Here is a 17,733-nt window from a genome sequence, read left to right as displayed (position 1 = left end):
AGACTCGTTATCGTGATATCATGAATCAGCTTAGTTTTGGGCTTCTTTAACCTTTTGCTTATCAAGTGATACATTGTTTGTTTTTGTGTTTATTTATTTATTTATTTATTTTAGTCTCCTCTTCTTCTTCTTCTTCTAGTCTCTCCATTTGAAGGCTTATTGAATCTTCCTTTTTTCCTCTTCCTCTACCTCCTTCTCTTCATCCTCCTCCTCTTCTTCTGATTATTATCATTATCATTGTACATATATAAAATGTATATTCAATTTAACTAGTGTCTTATTCTTAGGAGTGCATAATTTGCACACACACACACACACACACACACACACACACACACACACACACACACACACACACACATATAAGACAATACTGAACATAATGGTGGTGTTACATCTCTCTCTCTCTCAGTCTCAGTCTCTCTCTTTCATTTGCATTTCATAAATATAGTATGATGTGGCATTCTGATACATGCACACTGCACAGTGCCAGTGTGTATAAATTATGACTATGGCAGATCTATGCATATGCACACACTTTTGATGTTGTGTGATTTAGAATCAGATAAACTATGATAAATGTATAAACTTGTAGAGCTTTCACATGTAAGCAAGTGCACATCACCACACACACGTGTGTGTGTGTGTGTGTGTGTGTGTGTGTGTGTGTGTGGAGAAAGTAACATAATTCATTCCATTTGTTTCCCTTTCATGCTGTGCTGTTGTTTTCTATCAATCTGTGTTGGTATTATGGTAATATTGACAGATCATCTACATCTATTTAATTATGATTTAGATGTGGGACTGTGGGACTATGTCATGTCTTTACATTTCATGTAATGTTGGCTTGAGGAGTTAACTTGAATTCTGATAAAATCATTGATTATCAGGTGATCTTCAGTGTGCCAAAAAGTAAAATATTGAGAAGATTGTATCATGAATGTGACAAAGAGAGATAATTTTACATTCTTCTTTCTGTACTTTTTTTTTTTTTTTAAGTGTAAAATACAAAACTTGGTTAATTAATACCTTGATGCGGAACCTTTGTGAAATGAGATCAGTGTGGCATGAGTGGTAACTCTCTCCACTCTTTACTATTTGTTAATCATTTCATCTCCATGCCTAATTGTTTGTTCATTTCCAGTGTGGCATGAATTTAAAGAGCAACTATAATTGAGTGATGGCCTAGAGGTAATGCGTCCGCCTAGGAAGTGAGAGAATCTGAGCATGCTGGTTCGAATCACGGCTCAGCCGCCAATATTTTCTCCCCTTCCACTAGACCTTGAGTGGTGGTCTGGACGCTAGTCATTCGGATGAGACAATAAACCGAGGTCCCGTGTGCATCATGCACTTAGTGCACATAAAAGAACCCATGGCAACCAAAGGGTTGTTCCTGGCAAAATTTTGTAGAAAAATCCACTTCCATAGGAAAAAACAAATTAAACTGCACGCAGGAAAAACTAAAAAATATGGGTGGCGCTGTAGTATAGCGACGCATTCTCCCTGGGGAGAGCAGCCCAAATTTCACACAGAGAAATCTGTTGTGATAAAAAGAAATACAAATACAAATATATATATGTTTTGTGTAGTGACCAGTGGTGTAACCGATTGTATTGAATACAATAAATGCAATCTGAGTATTAAGACTACCAGTTAATTTAGAACAGTGACTGACAATCCTGTCCTGTAACTGTGAGCACAGTTTCATCTCAGTGAGGTGACCAGCTGTTACTGATGTTGTTAGTACTTTGTAGCAGTCAGGGGGTTAAAGTTGCTACAGCAAATGACTCGACTGGTATGTTACCTTTTCAATATGTGATTGTAAAATCAGTATATTGTTACTTACCGATCCAGTAGATTGTAACTTATTAAATACTTTATAGTTTTTAGGTTAAAAAAAAAAAAAAAAAAAAAAAAAAAAAAAAAAAATATATATATATATATATAAATATATATATATATATATATATATATATATATAACTAAGATTAAACATGTTTACTTACATTTTTGGTTTCATTGTTTGCTTTTGAGTTTTCAACAAGTGAATGATGTAGATTTATATTGAACATACTTTTCTTTTCTTTTTTTTTTCCTTTTTTTTTTGACAACCAGATTGGTAAAAAGAAAAAGAAAAAAACAACAAACAAACACATCTGGTGACCATGGGAAGGTACTCAGACAGTGATGAAGACTCAAGTCGCAAGTTGAAGAAAAAGAAGAAAAGACGATCAAGATCTCGTTCCAGGTTTGTGCTCTGTGTGTAACATATGATACATAGCTCACCAAAGTGTGTTTCTTTGTTTCATTGAGTCTGTGTGATCCTGTCTACTTTCATGTTACCTCTGCTGATGATATAAATTTGATTTCGTGTGAATATTGATAATAGTATTATCTTACTTATTTTTGTGTATTTATTTGTTTTATTGCTTCATTTGCTGTCAATGAATAAGTTAATATGAGACAAATGATAATACGGTTCATCAGCCGTCATGTTAAAATTGAAATGCAACAAGTGTGCACAGTGTAAGTTTTAACTAGTTTAAGCTTTTTGATGCTCTTTTGCCTTTGTTTGCATTGTAATTATGTATACTGTTGAACAATTCAGCTAGATTATTCAAACCATCTATCTTTATTTTCGTGTTGAAACCAAGTTCCATTTTTGTTCCCTTCCTTTGTCTCCATTTTTTTTTTTTTTTTTTTTTTTTCATTATATGGTTGTTTTTTTAAATCATAGCAGTGGTTGATGTCCATCGTTTTCTTTATCTGTAAATTGTGTCTTTCTCTTCTCTGTTTCCTTTCCATAAAACTTGTTTTTTTCTTTTTTCTCTCCCCCCCCCCCCCTCCCCCCCACCCGTTTGTTTTACCTAGCTGCTTTAATTTCTGAAGTCTATCCTTTTTCAGTGATACCATGCTGTTGCTGCTTAACATGAATCCCCCACACAATGTACAGCCATACCATGGCTTAAATTTTGAAAGTCTAAACGCAGACTGTGTTAGATGATAATTGTAAACAGGTGTAAGTTCATGGTTTTTGAGAAAAAAAAAAAAAAAAAAAAAATCAAATATTTTTTTTCATTCAGTTTTTTTTTTTCATTTTATTTTATTTATTTATTTTTTTACACAATGCACAAAACTGAATATGAAATAGTGTGGATACATCACATTTAAGTTTAAACTGCATAAGAAAAAGAGGTGTAACAAGACACAGGACATACGTAGAAGAAGAATGTAGGGCATATGTTGTGCATATTCTGACAACATATTTGTCACTGCCCTACAAAGCTGCATGCTTTTGTGTGTGTGTGTGTGTGTGTGTGTGTGTGTGTGTGTTGTACAGTACCACTAGAGACCAGTTCAGTTGTTCAGAAAGTTAATTTTACATTTTATTATTTATTAATATTTTTTACAAGAACATCAGGTGAAACTAAATTATGTTTCCTTCTGCCTACCATCCTGCATGTTATTGTTGAGCTCGGCAAAGTGGTGTGAAAACTATCAAAGTCATGTCAGGGAAATCCATCCTTACAAATATTTGTGTGACAGGGTTTCACAGTGTTTTGATCAGATTGGGTTATAATTGATGACTAGAGGAACGTAAGTCAAGTGAATTTAGTGTTTCAGTGTTTTGGTCAGTTTTTGTTGTGAGTGTTGTTGGAAATTATGCTATCTATAGCTTTACAGTTTGCATAGAATGTCTGAATTTTTTGGAAGAAAAATTTAATGAAATAACAGTTTGGGTAAATATGATAACTCATTGCATGAGTTTCTTGAATCTTGTTTTTTTCAGTCAGCCTTACGTGAAAAGGTTTTGCACATTGTGACAGTTATTATTTAAATCTGTAAATATATTTTTGAATGTATATAATTTTCGTTTGTTCATTCATGATTTTCCTGACATCTTCATCACTAATGGTTTGATTTTAGTTCACATGGTGTTAAAAAAACCAAAAACCAAAAAAACCACAGGTCAGCGGAAAGCAGCAGCAGTCGCTACTCCCACAGCCACAAGCACAAAAAATCCAAGAAGAAGCACCGACAACGGTCAAGGTCATACAGCCGAAGCCCCGAGAGACACAGTCGAAGGGACCGTTCTCCACCACGCAGGCGAAGGTCAAGGTCACCAGATCGATCAAGGAGGTCAAGGTCGTCTGATCGAGGCCGACGATCAAGGTCATATGAAAGAAAGCGACGTTCCAGGTGTGGCAGACTTTTGTTAAAATTAATGCTTTGATTAAGTACAAGTTATGTTTATCTTTAAGTAGATCTGAGAGTTGCGGCCCTTTGCCTTGTAGTCTTGAAATTCATGCTCATCCTGTTTTTGTCTGGTTTTAATGTCACACAGTTTTTGTTTGTTTGTTGTTGTTGTTGTTTTTTTTTTTTGTGTGTGTACATGTAGAGGAGATAATTAAACCTTTTTTAAAGGATTTGTCAGCATCACGAGAGGTTTATCTTTTACTGGGCAGTAGTTATGCATAAAGTCTTCATTAACATTTTTTTTTTCTTTTAAAGAAGAAACTCCCCATAGACTTTGTATTGCAGTGAAAAATGAATGACAGACTAGACTGATTGGCCATGAGCATAGCTTGTGATGATCTGTAGAACACATTAGGGTGCATGTCTGTTTCTGACAAGGAAGCCCACTTTCATTTACATATCTTGCAGAAAAACTTATACCAGTCCGTGTTTCCTTAGACATATTTTTCAAGGAAAAGATGGTTCCTCAAGTATGTATAATGGATTGTTATGTACTGTATTACTCTTTGTCGCAATAGATTTCTCTGTGAGAAATTCATTCTGTTTCTCACCTGGTAGAGCATGCTGCTATATAATATTTGTGTGTGTGCAGTGTATAGATATCTATCTTCCTCTTGATATCTATCAACTCAATTATCTGAATAGATACAGATACACACGCACACACACACAGGCACACTCGCATGAACACACACACACTCATACTCACACACGCAAATGCACTCCCCCCCCCCCCCCCCCCCCCGTCTCCCAAGCACACACGCACACCTATGACCGTTTTCATGAAAAACGTGTCCCTTTACTTATATTAGTTTGCTTTGAAAAATAAAGATCCTACAGCCGTGATCGCAGGTCGCGGTCAGACAGCAGGGACAGAGTGTCCAGCAGGAGGCGCTCCACCTCAAGGGAACGAAGCCGTCGCTCACGGTCCGACTCAGGTTCCAGGAGTCAGTATGACTCCAGAAGGTGGGGGACTGCCGTGGCATAAGTTTCATAAGTTTCAGTTTCTCAAGGAGGTGTCGCTGCATTCGGATAAATTGATATATATACACTACACCACATCTGCTAAGCAGAAGCCTGACCAGCAGCATAACCCAACATGCTGGCAACTTTGTATTTGATTCTGGTTTGAACAGGCAGTCAGTGAAGTGTCCGCAAGTGAGATGTAGCGCTCTTGCACCTGGACTTTCTAAGGACGAGTAGAATTGTGCTGTTCTATATTTTCTGGAGCTTGTAGATTTCATTTAAGGTTATGATTACCATAAATATTTGAATGGTTAAGACACCTGTCTGCCAGTACAGTGTCTGTGAGGGTCTGGGTTTAAATCCTGATCTTGCCCTTGATCCAAGTTTGACTGTAAAATCAAACTGAGTATCTAGTCATTTGGATGCAATGAAAAACCAAGGTCCTGTGTGCAGCTTGCACTTTGCGCACTGAAAAGGAACACGTGGCAACAAAAGCAGTCGGCCTTTGGCAAAAAATTCTGTAGAAGAAACCCATTCTGATGGGTACACAAATATGATATATGCACGCACTCAAGGCCTGACTAACGTGCTGGGTTATGCTGCTGATCAGGCATCTGTTTTGCATATGAGGTGTACTGTATATGGATTTGTCCAAACGCAGCGAACCTCCTTGAGATACTGAAACTGTGTGAATCTGAGTTCTTGTTCTGATTGTTAAGAGGGTTTCCTTAATTTTCACTGCGACAGTCGTCATACTTCTGGGTTCAGAGGTTGACCTCAGTAGAATTCTGATTTTACAATAGGTTTTTGATATATTTCAGCCATACGAAAGGTGCACAAGGCATATTATTAGGCACATGGGTTGAAATTAAGAATGAAGAATTGAACTATAGACTGTAAAATAAAAAGAAGTTAATTTAGCATGATAAAGCAAGAAATTTGTTTTTATGATTTAAACTGTGATATATTGAGCATTATCATTGCCTTTTTTTTTCAGTATAGATAATTGAATTAAACTTAGCACTTCGCACATAACACGACCAATCACATATATTGATTTGTGTGGCAGTCTGATTTTTTTTTGTTTATCAGCTGTTAAAACCGGTATTTTTTCCTTTCCTTAAAAACCAAGAACCGGTCCAGTTTCCATATTTGAACCTGAATGATGGGCACAATAGCTGAGTGGTTAAAGCATTGGACTTTCAGTCTTAGGGTCCTGGGTTTGAATCTCGGTAACGGCACCTGCTGGGTAAAGTGTGGAGACTTTTACCGATCGCCCAGGTCAACATATGTGCAGACCTGCTTGTGCCTGAACCCCATTTATGTGTATACGCAAGCAGAAAATCAAATACACATGTTAAAGATCCTGTAATCCATGTCAGTGTTCGGTGGGTTATGGAAACAAAAACGTACCCAGCACGCACCCCCTGAAAATGGAGTATGGCTGTCTACATGGCTGGGGTAAAAACAGCCATACATGTAAACGCCCACTCATGTACATACGGGCGAACGTGGGAGTTGCGGCCCACAAACGCAGAAGAAGAAGAACCTGAATAAAAGCTAGTGGTGCTGTCTGTAGAGGGTTCGGTGAGCACAGCGTTGGTAGGGTTACAATGTGGTGATTGTAGGTCATCAGCAGAGAGGAAGAAGGGGAGACGGGGATCCACCTCTCCCACCCCCCACGCTGTCAGCACCTCTGAGTAAGTGAGACCTTGTGGTTGTTTGTGCTGTTAGGTTGAAGGGAACGGTTTCAAAACCACTTCTTTAGACTATTGTGTGTGTTGTAGTTGTGTTGGTGGGTTTCAAAACCACTTATTTGGACTATTGTGTGGGTTGTAGTTATGTTGGTGGGTTTCAAAACCACTTATTTGGACTATTGTGTGGGTTGGAGGGTTTCAAAACCACTTATTTGGATTGTTGTGTGTGTTGTAGTTGGGTTGGAGGGTTTCAAAACCACTTATTTGGACTGTTGTGTGTGATGTAGTTGGGTTGGTGGGTTTCAAAACCACTTATTTGGACTATTGTGTGTGATGTAGTTGGGTTGGTGGGTTTCAAAACCACTTATTTGGACTGTTGTGTGTGATGTAGTTGGGTTGGAGGGTTTCACCACTTATTTGGACTGTTGTGTGTGATGTAGTTGGGTTGGAGGGTTTCAAAACCATTTATTTAGAATATTGTGTGTGCTGTAGTCGTGTTGGTGGGTTTCAAAACCACTTATTTGGACTATTGTGTGTGATGTAGTTGTGTTGGTGGGTTTCAAAACCACTTATTTGGACTATTGTGTGTGTTGTAGTTGGGTTGGTGGGTTTCAAAACCACTTATTTGGACTGTTGTGTGTGATGTAGTTGGGTTGGAGGGTTTCAAAACCACTTATTTGGACTATTGTGTGTGTTGTAGTTGGGTTGGAGGGTTTCACCACTTTTTTTGATTATTGTGTGTGATGGATGTAGTTGGGTTGGTGGGTTTCAAAACCACTTATTTGGACTGTTGTGTGTGTTGTAGTTGTGTTGGTGGGTTTCAAAACCACTTATTTGGACTATTGTGTGTGATGTAGTTGGGTTGGTGGGTTTCAAAACCACTTATTTGGACTATTGTGTGTGATGCAGTTGGGTTGGAGGGTTTCAAAACCATTTATTTAGAATATTGTGTGTGCTGTAGTCGTGTTGATGGGTTTCAAAACCACTTATTTGGACTTTTGTGCATGTGTTATAGTCGAGTTGGAGGGTTTCAAAACTACTTATTTGGACTGTTGTGTGTGATGTAGCTGGGTTGGAGGGTTTCACCACTTATTTCGACTGTTGTGTGTGATGTAGTTGGGTTGGTGGGTTTCACCACTTATTTCGACTGTTGTGTGTGATGTAGTTGGGTTCGAGGGTTTTACCACTTATTTCAACTGTTGTGTGTGATGTAGTTGGGTTGGAGGGTTTCAAAACCACTTATTTGGACTGTTGTGTGTGCTGTAGTTGGGTTGGAGGGTTTCACCACTTATTTGGACTGTTGTGTGTGCTGTAGTTGGGTTGGAGGGTTTCACCACTTATTTGGACTGTTGTGTGTGCTGTAGTTGGGTTCGAGGGTTTCACCACTTATTTGGACTGTTGTGTGTGCTGTAGTTGGGTTGGTGGGTTTCACCACTTATTTGGACTGTTGTGTGTGCTGTAGTTGGGTTCGAGGGTTTCACCACTTATTTGGACTGTTGTGTGTGCTGTAGTTGGGTTGGAGGGTTTCACCACTTATTTGGACTGTTGTGTGTGATGTAGTTGGGTTGGAGGGTTTCAAAACCACTTATTTGGACTGTTGTGTGTGATGTAGTTGTGTTGGAGGGTTTCAAAACCACTTATTTGGACTGTTGTGTGTGATGTAGTTGGGTTGGTGGGTTTCACCACTTATTTCGACTGTTGTGTGTGATGTAGTTGGGTTGGTGGGTTTCACCACTTATTTGGACTGTTGTGTGTGATGTAGTTGGGTTCGAGGGTTTCAAAACCCACTTATTTGGACTGTTGTGTGTGATGTAGTTGGGTTGGAGGGTTTCACCACTTATTTGGACTGTTGTGTGTGCTGTAGTTGGGTTGGTGGGTTTCAAAACCACTTATTTGGACTATTGTGTGTGCTGTAGTTGTGTTGGTGGGTTTCAAAACCACTTATTTGGACTATTGTGTGTGCTGTAGTTGTGTTGGAGGGTTTCAAAACCATTTATTAAGAATATTGTGTGTTCTGTAGTTGTGTTGGTGGGTTTCAAAACCACTTATTTAGACTATTGTGTGTGCTGTAGTTGGGTTGGATGGTTTCAACACTTATTTTGAACTGTTCACCTATTTAGTACAAGCCCTAAATGGGTTGTGCATGATATGTCTGTCTGGTTATGAGGTCAGTCTGTCTTCTCTGGTTGCCTTGTTATCTGTAGCGCTGCTGAAATGAGAGAGTACCAATTGTTTTTTTTGTACAGCAAAATTCAGTCATCCTATCTCTTTTCTTGGTGTCTCTCTGTATGTCTCTGCTCTATTGCTCTTTCTGTGTATTTTTGTCCTCTCTCTCTCTCTTTCTTTTTTTCTCTCTTTCTCCCCTTTCCATTAGATATATATGTGCTATTGTGACTGATGTAGATTAGCAAGGACAGATTGGAAGAATGGGCCATGCCTAAAATCTTAATCCTTGAATAAAAAGCGTTCATTCTCTTTCTCTCTCTCTCTCTCTTTGGATTGTTTCTGAGCAAGCCAGTAAGCAGCAAATCATTTATTGTTTATTTTTTAAATTTATTTTCTTTTTTGTTGTTGTTTATTTGTTTATCTATTCATTGACTTATTTATGTCTTTATGTATTTTCTTATTACTTTAATGCAGGAAATATGATTTATTTGGGAACCGATGAAGACATGTACTGTTCTGTCCTGACTGATTTTTCAGATCCAATGCATTGGATGAGATTCCTGGCTTCAAGGACATGGTAGGTGACCAGTTTGTTCCCTTTCTTCTGACTGGCTGAACAGACGTACATGTTCTTCACAGGGATGACTTTGGGGAGAAATGTTGTGGGAAGACAGAATGCAAAATGTTCATTTGTGTGGGTGTCTGTGTTTGTGATATGTGTGTGTTTTTGTGGTGTTTTCATCATTGTTGTCTTATTTATTTAATTATTTATTTATTATTATTTTATCATTATTTTCATTACTACTATCTTTTTTTCTTTTTTTTCTTCTTTTTTTTTATATCATAATTATTATTTATTTATTTATGTATGTACGCTTATCTATATATATCGCTTATCTATCTATCTATCTATATATATATATCTATATCTATATATATATATATATATATATATATATATATATTTTTTTTTTTTTTTTTTTTCTCAAGGCCTGACTAAGCGCGTTGGGTTACGCTGCTGGTCAGGCATCTGCTTGGCAGATGTGGTGTAGCGTATATGGATTTGTCCGAACGCAGTGACGCCTCCTTGAGCTACTGAAACTGAAACTGAAACTGGTGTGTGTGTGTGTTTGTGCGTGTGTGTGTGTGTGTGTGTGCGCGTGCGTGCTGACTTTTTTTTTATAATATCAGATTTAACAGGGTTTTCAAAATATGGTGTGTTGAAAAGCTGTTGAAAATTGTGTGTGTGTGTGTGTGCGTGCGTGCTGACTTTTTTTTTATAATATCAGATTTAACAGGGTTTTCAAAATATGGTGTGTTGAAAAGCTGTTGAAAATTGTGTGTGTGTGTGCATGCGTGCGTGCGTGCTGACTTTTTTATAATATCAGATTTATTTAACAGGGTTTTCAAAATATGGTGTGTTGAAAAGCTGTTGAAAATTGTTAAAGCTTCAGTGACCTTTGTTAATTTTGCCTCACTCTCAGACTCTCATTCTCTGACATCACAAAACAAACAACCAGTGCATCATAATCTTAGTTTTACCTTTGGACCAATTGGACTTTTTGTGTTCCTTTAATGCATTAAGAATTCTACAGTTGCAGAAATAAATTATGTGATTGATTGATTGGGCTCTCTCTTCTGTATCGTTTGTCATTACTATTTTTTTGTATTTATTTTTTTTTTTTTTTTATGTACGCTTATAGTTGACTTCATCAAGTTTTTGCGCCTTATACATATTATTATTATTAGCAGTAGTCCTTTTTTTTTCTTTTTTTTCTTTTTATGTATTTATCTGTTATTTATTCACCCTTTTTTTTCTTTTCTTTTTTTTCTCAAGGCCTGACTAAGCGCGTTGGGTTACGCTGCTGGTCAGGCATCTGCTTGGCAGATGTGGTGTAGCGTATATGGATTTGTCCGAATGCAGTGATGCCTCCTTGAGCAACTGAAACTGAAACTGTCATTTGGGGAGTGAGTTACTTCCCTTGACATGCATCATAGGTAATTGTCAAAAATGATCCCTTTAATTTATTTAAAAAAAAAATATATATAAATTTTTAAAAAGAAGAAGAAAAGAAAGAAAGAAAGAAGGAAAGAAACAATAAAAACAAAACACTTACCACGCTGGGCGAAAAGACAAAAAGAGAATCCATGGAAAAAATCTTATGCTGCTTGGATGGTAAGCCCAAATCACACAAACTAGGTCAGTGGTTCCTTAGAAGTTAGGTGAGAAAAGTAAAGGTTAATGTGCTGCCAAGACAGTTTAACAGAACTTTTATTTTGTTTTGTGTTAACGAAACAGAAACATGTTTAGCACTGTGTTGACAAAGTGCGGAATGGTTTCTTTCGGTGTCATCATGTCCTTGACTGTGTATCTGTTGTGGAGAATAATATTTTCTGGGGAATTTGTAATGGTAATCTAATAGAAGCATCTAAAAAAACAAAAAAAACCAAAAAAAAACAAAAAACCAACAAAAGCAGACCAATATATCTGAAACCAAACTGGATGTGATTTATCTTTATCATTGACTTTTGCCTTTATGAAATATGTATGTTATATATTTTTATCCAGAGATGTGGGCTTAACTTAGTGATCTTGGTTGCATTTGCATGTTGTGGTTTCTGCCTCAGAAACATTCCCATTCCAGACAATGACAGTAAGAGTATAGACATTTTCATTTCTGTTTCCATTCCAAACCTTTTAAGGTGCATATGAAAGTGCTTTCTTTATTGTTTTTTTTTGTTTTTTGATTTTTTTTGTTTGTTTGTTTGTTTGTTTTTCTTTTGTCTTTTTAGCACATTCTGTCATTCTGACCAGTTTTATTATTACTCATAATAATCCCCATGTAGTCTTTAATGACAAGTGGTAAGAACCATCACATTTTGTTGGTGACGGGGGCGGGGGGGAGGGGGAGAGAAGAAAAATACATTCTCCTGTCTATATCCAATTTTGATGTGGACTGGGGTGGGGGGAAATTGATTAAAAAAAACAAAAAACAAAAAAAACCATTCTCCTTTCTATATCACATTTTGTTTGGAGATGTTAGGGAGGAATGATAAAAACCAACACATTTTCCTGTATTATCACATTTTTGTTTGGGACCTTTGGGGGAAAACATATTCTCCTGTCTACATAACATTTTGTTTGGGACCTTTGGGGGGAAACATTCTCCTGTCTATACAACATTTTGTTTGGGGATTTGGGGAAAGAATAAAATCAACAACAACAACATTTTCCTGTTGTTATCACGTTTGGTTTGGGGGAACTGGGGGAAATTAAAATATATCACATGTGTATCACATTTTGTTTGGCACTGGAGGAGTGGGGGGGGGAGCATGTTCTCCTGTGTGTATCACATTCTGTCAAGGATTTGGAGGGGAGTTGGAGGGAGGGAGGGGGGGATTCAAAAAGAAAGCAACACACATTCTCCTGTCTATATCAGACCATGTCATGCCAGACGCCAGCCGAGCAGGCTCAGATGCGACTGAAGATGGCGCTGCGAGCGGCGACAATGAGCGACGAGAAGCTGAAGGAGCAGTCGCCATCCTCCGCCCAGGGGGCGCCTGTGTCCAGTCCACTCAGCCGGCAGCAGTTTGCCGAGGCCGTCGCCACCATTGACGCAGATTCCTTTGTCCCCACCAGCTTCAAGTCCAGTCGCTCGTCGAAGTCGTTGAAGGTGAGAGGAGAAGGGGTTTGTTTGCATGGATGAAGAGGTTGGTTTGTTGTTTTTTTTTGTTTTTTTTAATCAATTTATTTATTCATTTGTTTAATTATTTACCCATTGATTTAATGATGTATCCATTTATTTGTTTATGCTTTTTTTTTTCTTCTTTTTTTTTCCCCTCGAGGCCTGACTAAGCACGTTGGGTTATGCTGCTGGTCAGGCATCTGCTCAGCAGATGTCATGTAGCATATATGGATGGATTTGTCTGAACTGAACTGGGTGAAGAACAGTGTAGTGTTCTGTGGTTTTGTTTTTTTAAGTCAGGGCTGAGAGACTTGGTGAAGTAAACTTGTGTTTGCCTGGTTTTTTTTTTCGGGGGGTGACATGAGTGTTTTTTGGATGACATGAGTGCAGATGCTGATATGTACATCCATGCACACACACACACACACACACACACACACACACACACACACACACACATCTTACACTCACAAACACACACCCTAACTTCCACCCACCTACCCACCCAGACACACACACACACACACACACACACACACACACACACACACACACACACACATGCAGATCAAGATCTCACGTTGTGAATCTGATAGCAAGCTGTGATATTGAGACTCTGCAATTTGAATGTCAGAAGGAGTGGTGGTAGATGATGAGCTTTGCAATGACCAGTGATAACATACAGCAGAGATCAGGTTGGGTTCAATAGACAATACGTCATATGACCGGAAGAACATAAAATCAATTGGTCATTTTGAAAATCAATAGGTCAAATATCACCCGGTTAATGCAAAAGTGGGAACGCCAATTCTTCTCGCCAAAGCTCGCGAAAGGCAGCGATAAAGATTCGTTTCGGATTTCGTTTCGTCACGGATCCGTATTTTAATAAACCAGTTTATAGTCATTTCCTGTAGGAGCAGACGACAAAGCGATCGCGATCGTTAAAGAGAGAGAGAGAGAGAGAGAGAGAGAGAGATGGTTACTTTGGTTGACCTACTGTCATAAAAACAATAAGTCATGTGACCTGGCAACTTGAAAAACAATAGGTCATTTCAAAATTAAATGCGTCGATGACTGATGACCGATGTCGAACCTGATCCCTGATACAGCATTAAGAACATCGGTAGTGGAAGTAGTAGTTGTTATTTTTGGTAACGTTGTTATCATGTATATAAGACATTTTAAGGTAACCATGATACTGATCATCTGCATTTCTTCAAACCTGCCATCATGGATGTCCAGGTATTGGGGGTGGGGTTGGGGGGGTGCGTGTGTGTGTGTGTGTGTTGCTTTTTGTTTAGAAATATTCCATAATAAATAAGTGTTTGATTACGTTGCACATCTTTGTTTATTTTTAAAGCCTTGTTTTTTTTTTTCCTTTATTGATGCTGATTGTCAGTAGCTCTGGGGCCCCCTGTGCAAAGGAGGTAGAGTGCATTAAAGATACCCATTATGATGATGATGATAAATTTCATGATGATGATGATGATGATTATTAGCAGTCTTTGTATACTACAACTACTGCTGCTGCTGCTGCTGCTGCTGCTGCTGCTACTACTACTACTACTACTACTACTACTACTACTACTACTACTACTACTACTACTACTACTACTACAATAATAGCAACAATGACAATAATAATAATAATAATAATAATAATAATAATAATAATAGAAGCAGCAGCAGTAGTAGTGGTAATAATAATAATAATAATAATAATAATGATGATAATAATAACAATAAAAATGATAATAATAGTAATAATTGTTGTTTTTATTATTGCTATTATCATTATTATCATCATCATTATTATCAGTACCATCATTATGATCATTATTATTGTTATTACAATACATGGCTGTCCAGGAGACTCGGGAAGCGGCGACAGAGTTACCCTCCCACAACATGGCCATGTTTGGAGCCGTGGGCAACTCGGTGGTCTTCACCAAGGCGGAGCCTGTCGACAAGAGCTCTGAGGCACTGGAGGACAACCCAGAAACGCTGTTTGCTGATTGTGTGAGTTTTTGGTTTTGAAACATGATCTTTATTCAGAACATGTCACAGTAATAATAATAATAATAATAATAATAATGGTACTTATATAGCGCTGAATCTTGTGCATAAACAAATCTAAGCGCTTTCGCACCAGTCATTCTCACGCACGCATAACTCTAAAACTGGAGAAATTAAAGACAAGGAAGAGGCAGGGAAGGGAGGCTATTTTGGGAAGAGGTGGGTTTTAAGGCCAGACTTGAAAGAGCTGAGTGTGGAGACTTGACGAAGCGAAAGAGGAAGTTCATTCCAGTTGCAAGGTCCAGAGACAGAGAAAGAACGGCGGCCAACAGTCGAGAGGCACAGTGCAGCACGGTTGCAGATAAACAGGGCAAGTTATAGAACAACAGGGCAACTTATATTTGGGTGAGATGGGACAATGCACTGTGAAGTAATAACAATGATAATGATAATAATACTGATAATAATAATCATCATCATCATCAGAAGATGAAGAAGATGAATAACAATAATGATAATGATGATAGAATATTGTATGTATGTAATAATATGTACACACACACCACACACACAGACACACACACAGACACACACACAGACACACACACATATATATATATATATACACACACACACACACACACACACACACACACACACACACACAGAGATAGACAGAGAGAGAGAAAGAGATGTTGAGACAGAAAGACAGAGAAGCAGAGCTCAAAGCGCTTCACAACAGCAGCATAATCATGCATACATGTCAGACACGAAACATTCAAACATTCAAGAGCACACACTCACTTCAGCATGAATGAAAGCAGCAAATGCACTGTTCGGAAATAAATTTCTATACATAGTATAATGCCTTAACAGGTGAGAGAGTAGGAACTGTTACGGATAGAAAAAGGCAGAGAGTTCAAAGCTTGTACCAAAAACAGACAGACAGACAAACAAACAAAAAACACACAAAAAAAAACCCACAAAAAAACATTGCAGTCAAAACATGTTTTAAGTTTAATAGGGTGGGGGAAGTGAATGCCATTCCTCGCCATATTGTGCCGTAACTTGAAGATAAACAGGGCAGCTTATAGATAAACAAGGCAATGTATGAATAAACAGGGCAACAAAAAAAGTCTTATTCTATTTTTTAAATTTTTTTTCTGTCCTGATGTAAGAACATGTTAAGTATGTGACATATGTCTTCACTGTTCAGTTATTGCATTGTATGTTATCACTGGAAAGGAGGAACCATGGGAGAATCGGTTAGGTGTCAGACTTTTGATCCAGTGTTCGCCAGTGATTAGTTTTTGTCTCTGCATGATCTTGTGTCCTTGGGAAAGACAGTTTATCTCAAATGTTCCTCATGTTACTCGGGTGTGAATGGGTACCTGACTTTGGGAAGGAGAGGATTAGACTCTGCCTTCTTGTGCCAAGCTCTAGACACAATGGATATGAAATCACTGATGACCGACTGTAAAATGCTGTGATACGTCAAATTTGTAAACGTTTATGCATCAGTACTGTAAACATGAAGAAATCGTATGACACTGAGTGTGGCTGATGAGAACATTGATGGTTTTCTCTGACCTGCAGCTGAAAGTCGACCCTGAGGAGAAGATGGCGCGGTGGATACAGAAGCTGACGGCCTTGAGACGGAAGAGGCTAGAAGGGGAGGCCATTGACAGTTACTGAGTGACAGTCCTCCGGCGGTGTGGCCAGGGGAGAGCAGTGTCACGCTTGTTCTGACCGAAGCGGCCCCAAGAACGTAGATCGGAAAACTGTGTGTGATGGGCAGTTCATGTGCTCTTCTTCTGTTGTGGCCTGATCGTTGATTGACAGTGAATGTTCTGGGTTTTTTTCTGCGAAGAAATGATGATGTACTGTGGTGCTTTCATAGCACTGGGCAGCTGTGTCATTTGTGAGTTGGTGAACTAAAGAGTGTATTAGGGATGGAGGTGTGTGCATCTAAAGAGCTCTACAGTGTATGTCAGTATGTGTGTGTGTCAAAGTCGAAAGTCACAATTTTTATATCAAGATGGTAATTGAATAAATGACAACTGAATCATTGTGTGTGTGTGAGTGCGTGTGCATGTTTTTGTGTATGTGTGTGTGTCACTGTGTGTGTGTGTGTGTGTGTGTGTGTGTGTGTGTGTGTGCTTATGTATGTGTGTGTGTGTATGTGTGTATCACTGCGTTGTGTGTTTGTGCATGTGAATTTGTGTGTGTGTGTGTGTTTGTGTGTGTCACCGTGTGTGTGTGTGTGTGTCACCGTGTGTGTGCGTGTATGTGTGATTTGTTATTTTTTGCTTCTTCTTTTTTTTGGTCACACTTCAGACATTTACAAAAAATATTAATTCCAGAGATGATACAATCAACACCACTGATGCTGATAAGACAATGAAGTCAGAACAAACATTATCTAAGTGAAACAGAGACTTGGGTTTGTGCCAGAGAGTCATTGATGTTTGTTCACTTCCTTGTGTGACAGCAAGTATGATTGCAATGTTGATTCATTTCTGTTTTAGAACACTTTGCTGCTTTGTTCATTGGTCTCACAGAAATTACAAACATTCATCAGTTCAGTTTGAATTCAACCAAAAGTCCTGTGTCTGGTTCAAACAATAAAAACAGATCATTTGTTAAAAGTTTTGTTGTTGTTTTTTTATTCATTTTATTCAGACTGTGGAATGTTTTTTTTTGTTCCCAAAATGAAATGGTGTGGCATGTGTTTAGTGTGTCTTGTCTGTTGAGTACTGTGCAATCATGTGGGTTCAGAATGCAGAGAGGTGTCCAGCATTTATGGATGTGGTCTTAGAAACCTTTGAAAGGAAGCCTGGTTTTCTGACATTATGTTTATTTCATTTAGATATTTAAAAACAATTTTTTTATCATCATTAGTATTTTAGTAGTATGTTTTTTGGGGGGGGGGGTTGGTGTTTTTT

At 38.2% G+C, this 17,733-nt stretch overlaps 1 protein-coding gene across 4 annotated transcripts in view; it reads left to right on the top strand.

The window, feature by feature from the left end:
• LOC143289232 (uncharacterized) overlaps positions 1 to 17,439 on the top strand; it is a 17,912-nt gene extending 473 nt beyond the window's left edge. For 2 of the 4 annotated variants that reach the window (XM_076598199.1, XM_076598200.1), the window contains exons 2-9: positions 2,116 to 2,248; positions 3,970 to 4,200; positions 5,098 to 5,223; positions 6,852 to 6,923; positions 9,624 to 9,663; positions 12,527 to 12,760; positions 14,642 to 14,791; positions 16,385 to 17,439. In XM_076598199.1, the coding sequence (XP_076454314.1) occupies positions 2,166 to 2,248; positions 3,970 to 4,200; positions 5,098 to 5,223; positions 6,852 to 6,923; positions 9,624 to 9,663; positions 12,527 to 12,760; positions 14,642 to 14,791; positions 16,385 to 16,483 (1,035 nt within the window). In that variant the 5' untranslated portion in view covers positions 2,116 to 2,165 and the 3' untranslated portion in view covers positions 16,484 to 17,439. The remainder of the gene's footprint in view (positions 1 to 2,115; positions 2,249 to 3,969; positions 4,201 to 5,097; positions 5,224 to 6,851; positions 6,924 to 9,623; positions 9,664 to 12,526; positions 12,761 to 14,641; positions 14,792 to 16,384) is intronic. The other 2 variants (XM_076598201.1, XM_076598203.1) reach the window with 2 other exon arrangements.
• Positions 17,440 to 17,733: the final 294 nt, after the last annotated feature.

Source organism: Babylonia areolata, chromosome 13 (genome assembly GCF_041734735.1).
Source record: "Babylonia areolata isolate BAREFJ2019XMU chromosome 13, ASM4173473v1, whole genome shotgun sequence".
Taxonomy (NCBI): domain Eukaryota; kingdom Metazoa; phylum Mollusca; class Gastropoda; order Neogastropoda; family Buccinidae; genus Babylonia; species Babylonia areolata.
Note: the sequence above shows the minus strand (reverse complement) of the source record. Positions and strands in the feature narration are given on the sequence as shown.